The 14,645-nt window shown below is 44.7% G+C and overlaps 1 protein-coding gene across 1 annotated transcript in view; it reads right to left on the bottom strand.

Moving 5' to 3' along the window:
• Positions 1–12,436, bottom strand: part of ATP10A (ATPase phospholipid transporting 10A (putative)) — a 109,645-nt gene extending 97,209 nt beyond the window's left edge. Inside the window, exon 1 of the mRNA XM_003203146.5 lies at positions 11,620–12,436. Coding sequence (XP_003203194.1) covers positions 11,620–12,062 — 443 coding nt within the window. The 5' untranslated portion in view covers positions 12,063–12,436. The remainder of the gene's footprint in view (positions 1–11,619) is intronic.
• Positions 12,437–14,645: the final 2,209 nt, after the last annotated feature.

Below are 14,645 nucleotides of genomic sequence, written 5' to 3'. Positions count from 1 at the left end.
TACCTGGGGCAATGCACCACCAGCCTCAGCCCCTCCTGTTGACATGGTTGTAGTACTGAGCTGTCTTCCGTTGGTGAAGAGTAAACAACACAGACCTCATTCTATCTTACTTACAACTTGTCAGTAGGATGCAGCACCACCATCACAGGTATTCTTTCTGTAAATGCGGATAGTAGTTAAAAAAAACCCCACAGAATTAAAAGAACAAAAATATTTTCCAGAAGTTGCCAGATAGGACAGCTTACAGGAATGTTAAAAGGAATAAAAGGCTGGATAAGAGTCACAGAATAGTCACCACCAGTGATAAAGCATGAAGGTTGAACGACTGGGGACAAGATTGCCAAATGTAAAATGGAAAGTTTCCAACTTAGGAACAGCAGAGGAAAAACATGGATTAATACACCAAGACCAAATAAGCATCATAAAAATTCTCCAAGCCAAACCAACTGCCACTGTAAATAACCTCAGAAACTCTCCTGCATCTCTCCTGCTTCCTGCATTCCAAGGAGGATTGAATTTCAAATAACCCTGGGGAATTCTAGAGAAATCTTACACTAAAATGTTGAACTCAGGCTTTAAAAGGTAGAAAAACTGTATGTACTTAAGAAACACCATTTCTGCCTTTATTGTGATAAATTCTTCTGCAGTAATTACATCTGAAAGAGGAATAAATGTTTCAGACTTAAGTTTTCTTATGTGTTTTATCTTCAATGAGACTAGCTATAATCAAACTGACTCTTTGCTAGTTTTGAAATTGGACTAATAACTGACAGTTTCTACTTGGTTTATTAACTCAAGAAAAGAAAAAACAGAAACAATAAAAACAAAACCAAAATCAACTACTGAACACTTGACAAATAGACAAAATTGACTGGTTGTTGACTTTTCATTCTGACTACATTTCAGCTCTAGTTTTGTAAGATCTACGTATATCTCTTGTCAGGCTGGAGATCCTCCACTGAACAGTCTTCAGCAGATGGTCTTACACGTATACACATGTTTTCCTGGCAGCTATTTCCTAACACAAAAAGTTTATTATGTAGTGTGATAAGACTTCAAAAATTGAGTCCACAGTGGCATTCCTAGAATTGAGAGGGTATCACGAACTGTTCAGTCCATGACAAGGATTGTTATGGACTTTAAGTGGACTCCTGGAAAAATGGACACAAAAGGTTGGACAGCAGCACCAGCAGACTGATAGATAGCTGGCTCAGCCTTGGTACAGATTTTCTGATGAACTTACATTTTCAAAAGCTCTCACGGGATCTGACAGAAATAGGAACTCTCAAACACAACCCTGATCCTGTCACAAAAGCACACTGAGAATGAATGAGAGACATACGTAAGAAAAACTCGATAGCAGATAGTACAATTAAGCCTGAATGAACAGGAAGAGACGATGTCAAAATACTGCATTCAAAGGAACTGAACTTAGGACTTTTAACATAGCAAACAGCGGCACGACTTCTTATGGTGCAGCCTCTCTTATACGACTACACAGTGTGTCGGTATGTGCCTTTGCTCTCATACGGACAGGCTCTGCCATTCCAACACAGAAATTGGCAATCAAAGATAAATCAGCAATACTCAGAACTGGAAGAATAATTTCACCATTGATCCATTTGATTCAATTCCTGATCATCCAGTATTATCCTTTGCCAGGTTTAAATATCTGATCCTACATCAAACAAGACATCAAACACAGACCAAATAACCATATGCGGTATCTGCTAGATACTTGACAGTGATGCCTCTTTTAAAAAACCCACATCCTCTGCATTTTTAAGAGACACAGCTTGCAAAGACAGTTTAGTTGACTTAGTATCTAGGAACATCCAAACAAACAGAAGAAAGCAGAATTAGGAACCTCCTACTTTCTGTTTCAACACTCCTCCTCAAAAGCTGCAGTTGAGGTTAAAGAGCAAATAACATCCCAAAATACCAAGATCCCTCACATTACATAGGTTGCCTAAAAATTCCACAGAAATGCAAATGTCACCAGTTATTCAAATAGGAAAATCATTTATTGGCTGCAACTCATCTCTTGCACTTTCTCAGCATTGAGATAAACTACATAAACAATTCACAAGTATGAACAACACGTTAATAGCTAATGCTGAAGGCAAAATGTGCTAGGAAATGAAAGAATGGATGAGTTATTCCTTTCACCTGACAGGTGAACATACTTGCATCTGTAATTCTCAATGCATAAATCTTAAATTAATAAATGTAACCATCAGGACAAGCTACTCTTCTAAAGTCCAAAAATTAAACAGAACACTGACAGGAATTAAAATCTATCCCTTCTCAGTTTACTAATAGGATTCACCTTACCCAAATTTAGCAAGTCACCTAGTCAGGCTTCATCTGTCATCACTCGGGAGAGGCATGGATCTCCTGATTCAAACTCTCCTAAGGTAAGTGTCTCATAAAGTGGAAACACTTCCCTGCTCTGCCTCAAAGTGCTTAATGCTCTCCACTAATTGTGGCAAAGGCTTAGCTTAGATGACTTGGTCAGACTGGACACATATAAGATAGAAGTTACGTAAAATAAACTTTACCTTATGTCCTAGCAAGACAAATTGCTTCAGGAAATACTCCTGTCAGGTCACAGAGAGCCTAATTAGCAACTGAGAGGATTTCCTGCCAGCTAGAATCAGTGGCTCACTGTTGTTTACAGGGCACATGTTGTAGAGTTAAGACAGGAATCAACCTGTCTGTCAGGGGAATGGGGATTCCAAGCACTCTGATAAAGTATGAACATGAGAGTGAAAAAGGGAAGAACAAAACACGTTCAAGTGTGTGTATAAGAATAATATATGCATTTATCCTAGTAAGCTATGTCAGATCAAGATTCTGCTTAATGCTTCGCAGGTGTACAACAAAGGGGGAAGTACAGCAAGGGGAAGCTGACAACGGGAACAGAGGAATTTGAAAAGGGAAGAAAAATAAAATACAGGAAGCATCTGAACCCCCAAATGTAAGTGTGGACACCTAGAAAACAATGCACTGCAATTGCAAGATCAGACACAGGCAGATTAGATATAATTTACTTTTGCACCAAATAGGTATCTCTTTCTAATACACTTACTGAATCTCTTGCATTTTAAGGGTTTGGCTGGCATCTCCTCAATGCAACACCTCACTTAATGTCTGCCTTTTGAGAGATCCTGAGCATGCTCACTGTTGTATTTAGGTGACTACTGTTCAATATGTTGCATGTTGGCCTCAGTGTCTGGGGAGACTTCACAACAACTTGTCCAATAACATGTTTGTGAACAAATAAAATCAACTAAAATAGCCAAAGCAGGTGTGTTCAGGTTGTTAGTCAAGGGAATTGGCCCAGGAGAGCATAAAAGTGAATGGACAGAGGACAAGCATATAGGTATATGGATAGACAACTCAGGAGATACCCAACAAGAACAAGACAGCACTTAAAGACAAATAATTCTGGTTACAAATGCTGTTCCTTTATAATGAACTTTCTGTCCAAGAGGACACAACCGAAGCCATCCTCAAAACTACTGAAATACCAAATATACTCATTAGCATACACACTCTCAGTGTTAACATAATAGCAGCACAGACAAATCAAAACTGGAGTGCAGCTGTTGACAGTCAAGCATTTAAACTCTTCCCTGAAGTAGATCAGTACTTCCAGACAACCAGAACACAAAAACAAAGCAAGTGACCTCCTTGCCTACTGAAACAAATGTTCAGCAAAGCCTGGGTTTATGAAATGACTGGATATGATGCAAATGTTGGCTGCTGCAGTGGGCAGACTGGCCTACTTGCCACACCACTCCAGAGAAACTGTGGTCAAAACTGAATAAAATTGTAATAAAATAGCAGAGGAGATGGCAGATGTTTTCCACCCCTAAAATACATGCCTTGTCTGTCAAAACTCTCCTGTTGCCACAGTATTAAGGATGAAGGCTGACCACAGCAGAGATTTTCACCTGCAATGCTCAAGACAGAATTGCTCCTGTTGGAGCAAAGAGCTAGATAGCAGTGTGCCAGCTCATCAGCGTTAGATAGTCTCCACCGACCACAGCACAGGACACACCTGGACAGCTAGCAGTTTTCTGTGGACAGGCTGTGTAGCTGAACCCTAGAAACAGCAAAAGAGAGCACGATGCTCCTCTCCGCTGACATCCTGTATGCACTAAAAACTTAGTTTGAAACTCTCTCATTGCCACTTCCTGGATATGCCACAAAGATTAAACGAATTCATTCAGAAATGTGTATGTCATCTTCCTCCAACTCAATATGAGGCCTGCTTTATCAAGTCTTTCAGCATTAAAGACTTATACTGTGTAAATACATCTCCTAAGCAGAGCTCAGTATTAAGCCTACTTGAGCTCCTGGTAAAGGATGACACTCTCACACTCCCTTCACCTCCTCTCCCCTCTACAACACCACAAACACTATTCAGGAAAAGCTACAAACTGTTTCTTTCACACCTTTTGAGCTGCAGCTGCCTTTTGGGTGTGGGTCATCTGTGCTTGACATGCATCAAAGGAAGCTACCGCCTGGATCTACACAAAGGACAGTAAGAAGTCAGTGTCCTGTCTTTTAGCATTTCTGTAATTACAGCACTCTGAAATGCACTCTCTCTTGCCCAACGTCCTTCCCCTCCCTGGTGAGACAGGATCAGGCAGGGTGTGTTACTGCAGGGCAGCAGCAGGGTTGACATCTTGTTACTGCTGCAGATTTCTTCTGGGTACAGACACGATCGGCCATGAACATAGTTGCATCAGTGCCAGTTCCCAAGTAAAATTACTAAGGCTGCCTGGTTCACCTCTGCAACCATGTGAAGTGAAACAAAACATTCTGCTTTTCATGTACTTAATTGCTCTCAATATATGTGGTTGCTAAAATCACACCTGCACTGTATAAAGCCTGAAAATTGGGCACAATTCTGAAGCCACGTGTTCAGCTGGCCAGCTGCATTGCTGTGTATATACACAAAAGTTCCATCTACTCAAAAGGCCCCGTGTTACAGGGAGAGAGGAAAGGGCACCTCACAGACAGCTCTCAGGCAAGAAAGCACTGAGTTATGTAGCATGGAGAGACCTGCACTCAGACTTCTGAAGCAGTGTCACGGCAACCAGCCTGACCATCCACCTGCAAGAATTGTGTAAGCCTGAATGAAGCATTCCAGTGAATTCTGCCCAGTGGCAAGGAACTTCGTCCTTTCCTTGTTTTCATCTTCTTTATCAGCCAACATTAGTCAGCTAGTCCTCCCATGCCCTGGAATCCTCTAACTCTTCCACAGTAAAACTGGAGCCTCCCAGGCAAAGCTGGGGAGCGTGCTGCTCTCACAGTACTTCACAGAAAGAAGGTCCTGGCTAAATTACACCATGCCAGCTAACAAGCAGTCTAACAAAACACTGATCTATGGCATAGCTGTCAGGTACTAACAAACATTTTCAGTTCTACTGACTAGATGACATGGGGAAGGTGGAATCTAGACTCTCAGTTTCAAGTGGAGCTGAACAACGCATGCATTTGGAAGCGTTACACTTTGACAGAAGAAAGCAGATCTGTTAAATCTTCTTTCAGCCACCTCTAACAGTAAGCATGACCTCAAGATAATATGAAATAAAAGAACGAGCTGATCCTGCATGTAATGTAGCCACCATACTCTGGGCAGCAGCCTATTTAACACAAGCTATTAAGTCTACGGAGTGCAGCACATCCCTGCAAAAAATCACCTGGTGGTATCATAGAATGGCTTGAGATGGAAGGAATGTTAAAAATCAAATTTGCCTTATGCTGAACCACAAATAAAATGCATACATAGAGATGAATGGACACAGGAGCTCTCCTGTGCATTACAGCTGGCTGCATCTCAGAAAACAGCATAGGTTTCCTTTGCCAAAATAATAAACTCCTTTGCAAAACAAAAATACTCCAAGGGAAGAGACACTACTATACCTCTCAGAGAATGTACTCACTGCTAGTTTGGCTTGAACTAAAGCAAAGGATAGTAATGTAAACCAAGCAGCATCTCTCTAAAACTGGAGAAAGGAACATTGATGTCTCTGACACAAATTGAGAACACAACGTTCAGCTTTCTGTGCACCATGCTCACTCACAGAGGAAACTGAGTAATCCCAGGTAGTTTCCTTCTGAATCAGGTCTAGTGACATTTTCTTTCTGGAAGCAATGAGACAAGTTTATTTCTTCTGGTGATAAATGTCACCAGAAGAAATGCCTTCAGTTCTTGGGACAAGACGCTACTATGTTTGGGTGTATTCGGTTAGTGTAGGAGGCAGACACAACCAACGTCCTGGAGGCTGGTGTCAACAGGAAAATATGGGACCTAAATGGAGTGGTTGCACAGAGTCATCCCGTGGCTACTTCAGAGACCATTAGTGGCATCTGCTACACTCCTGTGAGGATTCTGTAACATTTTATATCTTTCTTCTCACAGGATGGAATACCTTTTGCTGGCAGGCTGACAGAGGAAGAGAAGACCCATTCAACATCTTCCACACCTTGGTGAGACAAGTACCAGGTCATACATTCCAATTTTTCACATATTTTCTAAGTCACGTGTTGACTGAAGAAGCAGTTACCACTCTTATCAGCATGTAGAAACCCTTACAGTCTTTAGCAATACTCCTCAATGGACACAGCAAGAATTACAGTAAACCTTAAAAACAAAGCCCTTTGGTTTTGAACATAAGGCTTCCAAAAAAATGTTAGGAGAGAGAATTTCACCAACACAGCACTTAGATCGTAACAAAATGTATTCCTTGCTGGATGAGTGCCATTATTTGTTGTGACTGCAGTTATCGCTATTCATCCCCTATTTACATACCAAGCAAATACATACCATACTATGTGACAGCACACTGAAAACAAAGCCTGTGCGTAGAAGAGTTTTAACACTTCTACGATGACAAATTTAGTTCTATCAAATATTTAAGAGCAGAAGCAATGTGTGCTGGACTTGTTTGCAGCAAATATTCACATGAGACTGCAAAGAAAAAAAAAAAACACCCTTCCACCCTCCAAGACCGACATCATAACCCAAAAAAGTAACTAATCAAACAATATTTCACTACAGTGTTGAAAATTTGTGATCTCCGGACATCAACCTCCATCCCTGGGTGATGGAAATACAGAAAAGGAGCAAAGAAATGTGACTAAAGTGACTGCCAAGTCACAAAGGTTTTCTGTACAAGTTTTCTGCAGGCTAGGCTCTAACACCTGTCTAACTTCTCTACATTTAAACCAACTAAACAAGAGACAATGTGATTTTCCAGGATCCAGCCTTCCCAACTTAAATCTGAATTTTAAGTGACCTGTGAAACTGCACTCCTAGGACAGTAAGTGTCTGGTTTTCTCTGTAGTTACAAGCAGGGCAGGAGCCTAAAGGCTTCCAGAGAGAGGCTCCATTTATTCCTCTTGGCTAAGAAACCTTTCCTCTTTTCCTATCAAGACCTGCATGCTTTTATAGGAGAACCAGCAAATTGTATCACACAGCAACACAATTATTCAGTTCTCCAGAACACTTCATTCCTCAACATATCCTGCTAACTCAAACTCAACAGCTTATTTCAATTCCTTCAAAGAATTAGGTCTTTTCACTATCTACCAGCTGACTAGAAAATAAGAGCTTTTGAGGGACTCTGAAACACCAAGAATTTCTACTGAAAGCTGTCTCCTCTTTCTGAGAGAACAAGCTGCATCTCCAGCTTATTACTTGAGGTTGCATCATCCTTTGCCGTTCTGTCGTCTGATAAGTTTTGCCAACTATGAGCCACTGAGTCATGGATTCAGCAGCAGTTGTATGCGAATGGGTCATCTGAGTCCATGGAGGAGGGACAGCGGAGGAAGGAGGGCTCGCCTGCACACCAGCTGTTAAGCATTCAGCACAGCAGAAGAATGGCATTTTTCCTCGTGTTCGAATTACTGACACTGACACCATCAGTTTGCATAGGCTGATGCAGGGAACCTCACCGTGGGCACTGCCCTTGTGCTGCTGAAGCCCCTTTCTGATGAGCTGGCATGGAAGACACAAGGCACAACATATGGGATTTGACCTGAATCTTCACTCAGTCACTAAAGATTACCTAAGATGTAAATATAGAGGGCTTTTCTCTTCTACAGTGATGCAATAGTCCCTTTCTCAACCTGCTGACTGCAGCTTTCCACCTGCTGTCGACTTTGTCTGAGTATTGATGCTGGTGCTTGAAGTAGTTCTTTCAGCTGTATGGGAGTGCAGCTGGAATGGGGCCCACAGCAGTGTGGAGGTCCAGTGTAGCACTCAGCCACATCCCATTTCACTCAACTCTGGCCAGCAAGGGAAGAGATGCTGCTCTCCGGCAGCTCTAGGGCAACACAGGGCTGAGCTGTTCTCATTAACCTGCCCTAAATCTATAACAAACACAGTATCTGCAGAAGAGTCTGCCCTGCTGACACCACAAGGAAGTGGAAGGAAGAGACAGTCATTACTTGGTCAAAAAGTAGCAGAACTGATAAATCAATCAGCACAAAACGGATGTGGTGAGAGAAGATGTCACTTATTACTTCCTTTTGTGATGTCTATGCTTGAGCATTTCTCCAGAAACAGAGAGACTGAGGAAACAAAGTCCCATCTAACTCCTCAAGCAGAACTCCAGCAGGACACCTTTTGGAGAAAAAAAACTTTTTGATCTCACTCCTAGTGACCTTTATGATCTTGATACACTGCTCAATCTTGGTTCCCTGCTTCCAAGATTCAGCTCTAGAAGTCATGCACATTAGTAAGAATCCTTGTTTTTATCTGTGAAAACCTTAAGTTTGTTGTCCCATCTCCCCCACTGGGGCTAGGAGATGTTTAAAAAAATCATTTAGTGAAGTTGAAATAATGGCTAAAAAAGAAGAAAAAGTAGGCAGCTGTGCCATATAAGCAATTCATTTTAGCTACCTGTTTTGTTTTCTTCTTTTAATTACAAGAGTGGAGCACTTCCTAAGGACTGTAGGTAGAAATAGTTGAGCTACTGCAAGAAACAAGGGTTCTGCAGACAGCTATACTGAAGCTTAGTATTCCACTAGCTAGAAAGCTGTATCTGAACAGGTGATGTAGTTCAAGCTTCCAGCTTCATTGCCCTATGGGGATTTGGCCCACACGCACTTCAAGTGCAAATGCAAAGGCTACTCAAACTCTTCCTAAATTAATGCATGTAAGCGTAACTGAAAAGTAACTGCAGCAAAATGAACGATTTTGCATTTTACTCTGCAACAGAATAATCACTACAAAAGGCAATGCACCTAGCTGGGACTCCCAAAATGTTACGCGTGATACAAAGGTACACCTCCCCTCATCCTCACGTCTAACTTCTGAGAAGCACAGTGGGGATATGAAAAACTGCAGGGGAAAGAAACTTTCCAAAATTAATATTCTAGTAGTGGTATTTATTAGTATTCTCAACAGTTTCTGCAACAGGTACTTCAGGGCAGAGAACAGTTTGAAAGCAGCCCTGAGGAAATAGATTTGGGGGCATCTGTTGATGAAAAACTCAACATCAGTCAGCAATGTGCGCTTACAGCCCAGAAGACCAACCGAATCCTGGGTTGCATCAAGAGAAGTATTGACCAGCAGGTCAAGGGAGGTGATTCTGCCCCTCAACTCTGCTTTCGTGAGACCTCACTTGGAATACTGTGTCCAGTTCTGGGACCCTGACATAACAAAGATGTTGAGCTGTTGGAGCAGGTTCAGAGGAGGGCCATGAAGATGATCAGAGGGCTGGAGCATCTCCTCTATGAGGTCAGGCTGAGAGACTTGAGGCTTTTCAGCTGGGAAAAGAGGAGTCTCTGGGGGAACCTTACAGCAGCCTATCAGTACCTGAAGGGGGCCTACAGGAAAGCTGGGGACATATTATAAGAGCAGGTAGTGATGGAATGAGGGGTAAAAGCTATAAACTGGAAGAAGGTAGATTTAGACTGGATATAAGGAACAAATTCTTTGTTGTGATAGTGGTGACACACTAGAACAAGTTGCTGTGGGTGCCCACTCCCTGGAATTGTTCAAGCCCAGCCTGGATGGGGCTTTGAGCACTGGTCAAGTGGGAGGTGTCCTTGCCCATGGCAGGGGAATTGGAGCAAGAAGATCTCTTAAGGTCCTTTCTAACCCAAACTATCCTATGATTCTTCTTGTTTTTCAACCTAGGGGACATGACAGCTTATTTCTAAACTGGTTTTATTTGGCAGGGACTGGATTAACCATCCATATTAGTCCTATTTTATTTCTGGGCAAGAATAGTCCCTTACTAGCCTTCCTGCTGCCTATCTCCCTCAACATCAGAAGCATTCACAGAGTCAAGAACAGCTACAGGCAAGCAAAGAACTAGGCAGAGCCTTGGGTTAGCCCTGCCAATAAATGTTATATGGCTGGGTTATACTCATTTTAGTTTACGGAAATTTTACTTGTGTTCCCATGCATATCTAGTGGCAGAAGAATATCCCAGGGTGAGATTTCTTCTGTGATACGAGGTTAAAAAGCAACAAAATGCTGGATGTTGAAAACGTAGACTATTCTGGATTCTTTTTAGCATTTTATTTCTTTTCACACGCCTTTCCCAGAATAGGAGACTTGCTCTCTGTCTCAGTGCTTACGTCAGCCCAGAGTACCCCTCCCAGACAGCTTGTGGAATCGGAGTATAAGCTTCTTGGCACGTGTTCCTTTTCCGTTTGATCTACACATCAGAATGAAAAATGAAACCTGCATGCTTGGAAACTATTTTCTTCTCTCAATTTCCCCAAATCTTACTCTGAGCTACTACCAGATGACTAGCAGGCACAGTGAGGAAGATAAAACATGAGTTTTCTAAAACTGGATTCTTACACATAAGTATTAATGCAGAAGACATTTCAGGCTGATTTATGGATACTAAAATTGTAGTCTAAACCTATAGTTTGGATCATTCAAAAAACAAATACAGCTGAAGGAGATAAATGACCTATAGCTCCATCCACAAGCTATGGGAGAGAGCAAAGCCACGAGGAATGATGACACCTGAGAAGATAAGTATAAAGCATTCACTCAGAAATGCAGTTCAGTGAAAGGACTGTCTCACATTCTCTAGAAATGCAAACAGTTCAGGCTCACTAGTTCGTGAAACCTCACACTCTTAAACCAAATGCAGACGCCTCTGGTCTCCAGCCCTTACTCAACAAAGATTTATTAGCAGATTACTTGAGGGAGGTCTCGCATTACTGAAGTCAAATTAATGCTTGAAACGACATATTGGCGTGGCTGGCTACTTCACACCGGGAAAGATTTGCCTAAGGGCTTCTGAGTCAAGCCATGCCTGCCATGCTTGCTGTCACTTTGCGATACACTGTCCTCAATACAAAATATAAAACATCACAAAGCCCAGCGCATATACATAGACTTATTTGCTTAATTGCTGCTTACTCATAAGTCTACGTGCTATGGAAGTCCCAGCGGTCAGGGCGAGTTGGCTTCCACCTGAAGGTGCTGAGATTTAGCAACACCTGCAACTCCGAGTCATGGAACCGAGAAGCCCAAGACAACTCCAAGGATAAAAACGGGTTTCTCCATGCTCAGCACGAAAGCCCTTTGGAAAACCCTGTGCCCCCATGTTCCCACCACGGCCCCACCTGCAGTACACCAGGCACTCCATGTGGTTGATCTCCTGGTCGGAGCGGTAGCGGCTGTAGTCTTCCCAAAGGTCCTTGATGGCCGTGACCGCCAGGATGAAGAGCACGGGGGCCAGAGCCAGCTCGGGTTGGAAGGCATTGACGGCCGGCACGAAGTTGAGCAGCGCGATGAAGACGAAGTAGACATTGGCCAGGCGGTGGAATTGCTCGAAGAGATTCTTGGGCAGGAAGGAGAGGGCCGTGTACTTGGTGGTCTTCAGGCGGTTGCTGGCCAGGGCGGGCCGCTTGGATTTCTCCGCCTCGGCCTCAGGTGGCAGCAGGCTGGAGCGCACCAGCCGCGTCCTGCTCTCCTTCTTCTTTCTCCTCCTCCTCTTCCTCTGCCTCTCCTTCCCCTCGGGCCGCACCTGGGGCTCTCCCTCGCTCCCCGCCGCGCCCCGGGACATCTCTGCCTCCCTCGGAGCCGCTCTCGCCCGGGACGGGGCAGCGCGGGCAGCTCCCACCCGAGGCGCGGGCAGCTCCCACCCGAGGCACGGCCTCCCGCCCTAAGTTATCATCCTCGGCCGCTCGCCACAGCTCTCGCTTTCCTCTTCCCCTCCGGGGGGGAGGGAGGAGGGCTCTTTCAAACCCTCTCCTAACTGATCGGCTTGGCCCCCGCTCGCTTTCTCCTCCTCCTCCTCGGCCGGGGAGGGGACGTGGGCAGGCGGCGAGCCGAGCCCTCCTCCCTCGGGCCTCGCCCCGTCCCGTTAGCGGCACGCCGCGGAGCCGGCCCAGGGCGCGGGGGGACGCGGCGACCATACAGCATGGCGCGGCCGCCGCCACGCGCTTCCGTCCGCCCGTTGGCGGGATGAGGTCGGGGAGCGGCACCGGGACGGAGCCGCGGGGGCGGGGGGAGGGTGGGGGGAGGACCGGGGCGGCCCCGCCACTGGGGAACTTAGAACGAGAGCGGCCTCCCGCCCGCCTGCCTGCACGCTTCGCCGGTGCCGTCGTTTGCCCGCGAAGGCGGCTCGCCCGCGGCCACCCGTGGATGCGAGGCGGCGGGTGCCACCTTCTCTGTCGCCTCTGACTTTCCATTACACTTACTGAGGTGGCGGCGGAGGAGGAGGAGATTTGGGTTCCAAAGGAGAGAACAGAACTACCACTGAAGCGCTCGCACGGCTGCGCCGGCATTTATCGCAGCTCCGCTCCGCTCCCCGCAGCCGCACGCAGCGCCGCCCCGAGCCCGGCCCGCGGCCTGGCGGCCACGACACCTCCGGGCGCCGCGGGCTGAGGCGGCCCTCTGGGCGTCATTCTTTTTCTCTCTGATTCGCAGTATGCTTGTCGTTACTTTGAGATGTGTGTAGGTGATTATGAACCCCTTCTAGGCCCCGAGGCACTAGGTGGGTGCTAATTCAGTACGTATTAGTTTTGAATGAAGCCGCTAAAGCAGAGTAGTTGGCCAACCCTGCTGTCAGCTCCAGTGTTGCTGCAGGGGCTTCATGGATTTCCCAGCTTATGGAACGTGAAAGCACCAACGGGTTGGGTTTTGTTAAGTGGAAATGGGATAAATGCCTGTCTCAAGTCTGTCATTAAAGGGGAGTGTATAAAATTGTCATCCTGCATTGTGAAAAGGAGATAAAAAACCTTCCAGATTTAGTTTCCAATGTCATTTTTTTGGGCCTTGATTAACCAGTTCCCGACTTGCACAGATGTAGAATTAACTTCATGGGTGAGCTGGATTGAGCAGAAATCCTTGTACCATGCTTTGGAAATGCTGACATGGGATGACAAAGGAGGGTATAGTGTCCCTCTGCATTGGACCCAGAAACCAAGCTTCACTCACCTGCAGGCTGCTTGAAGACATCTGGGCCGATATCCATAAGAACTCTGCTTCACCCCTGAGCACCAGGAGTTCAAACACAGGATGAAGCTGTGTTTCATCATTTCCCTGGATGTTCCTTAGACAGGCTATTCACAGCATGTCTGAGCAGCGGGATGCTGCAGGTGTTGATGCTGATGGGTGACACACATTTGTGCTTGAGAAGCAGCGGGGCTTTGTTGGAGTAGTCATGGGCCCTTTTACTCAAGGTTCACATTAACTGTTCTTCCATAAAAAAGGAACAATAGGAGAGAAACTCAGCGTTAAGATACTAATCAGAAGCTGAATGTTCTTATGTAATCCTCAGCTCACATAGCTGAATTTCACATTGATACAACAGCAGAAAGATAACAAGCACCTTGGTGGGAGCCTCTGAAGACTTCTGTGTTTGTTTGCTAAAACCTTAATTTCAGAATGGCTTAAAGCCATTTTATTTGAGCACACCAAAGTCAAGGATCATCCTTGAAAAGCTTCACCATTAAAAAAAAAAAAAAAAGTATGCAATACCTCACTGGTCAAGGGCTGAAAAGCTCTTATTGTCTTTCTTTGATGCTAGTAAAATGCTTTTTTGTTAATATGAGCAAACTGAAATATCAGCAGGCAGTCAACATTTTTCCACTGGCTACAACAGCCTTACTGTCACATGAGGAGTCCAAAGTCCTGGAAATTAATCTGTGATTAGTAAAAACAAAAGAGCCATCTTTAAATCCTATGAAATCCAGTGTCTGCCAAGCTTTGCTAGCCAAGGCGTTGCCAGTATAGACACTGCCAAGAATTTAGCCTCTCCTTTCCCTTTCTAAGTAAAACACTGGTCATAAGGGTCAGGAAGGCATAAGTGGGGATTGGACCAGATGATCTTCAGAGGTCTTTTCCAACCCCTATGATTCTGTGATTCTGTGAAGTGTTTGCATCTGAACTCACATCTGAACTCTCTCTGTCCACATAGTCCAACTATGTGAGGCCACAAATATGAGGCAGGTTACAGATTCAGCCTTCGACCTGTGCAATACATATGTATGCAAGTCTGACCCTAACTTTTCAGTTGCAGAAGGTCAAGTTGTTAGTTAGGACACATCTGCATCTCCTTTTTATGGAGTCTTTTGGAGGAAAGGAGGCAGACGGAGGTTGACTTAAAATCAGTCCAGATGACGCACAGTCTGTAAACAGTATT

This window comes from Meleagris gallopavo, chromosome 1, assembly GCF_905368555.1.
Source record: "Meleagris gallopavo chromosome 1, MGAL_WU_HG_1.1, whole genome shotgun sequence".
NCBI classification, from domain to species: domain Eukaryota; kingdom Metazoa; phylum Chordata; class Aves; order Galliformes; family Phasianidae; genus Meleagris; species Meleagris gallopavo.
The sequence above is the reverse complement of the archived record's forward strand: the minus strand, read 5'-3'. Positions and strand labels throughout refer to the sequence as shown.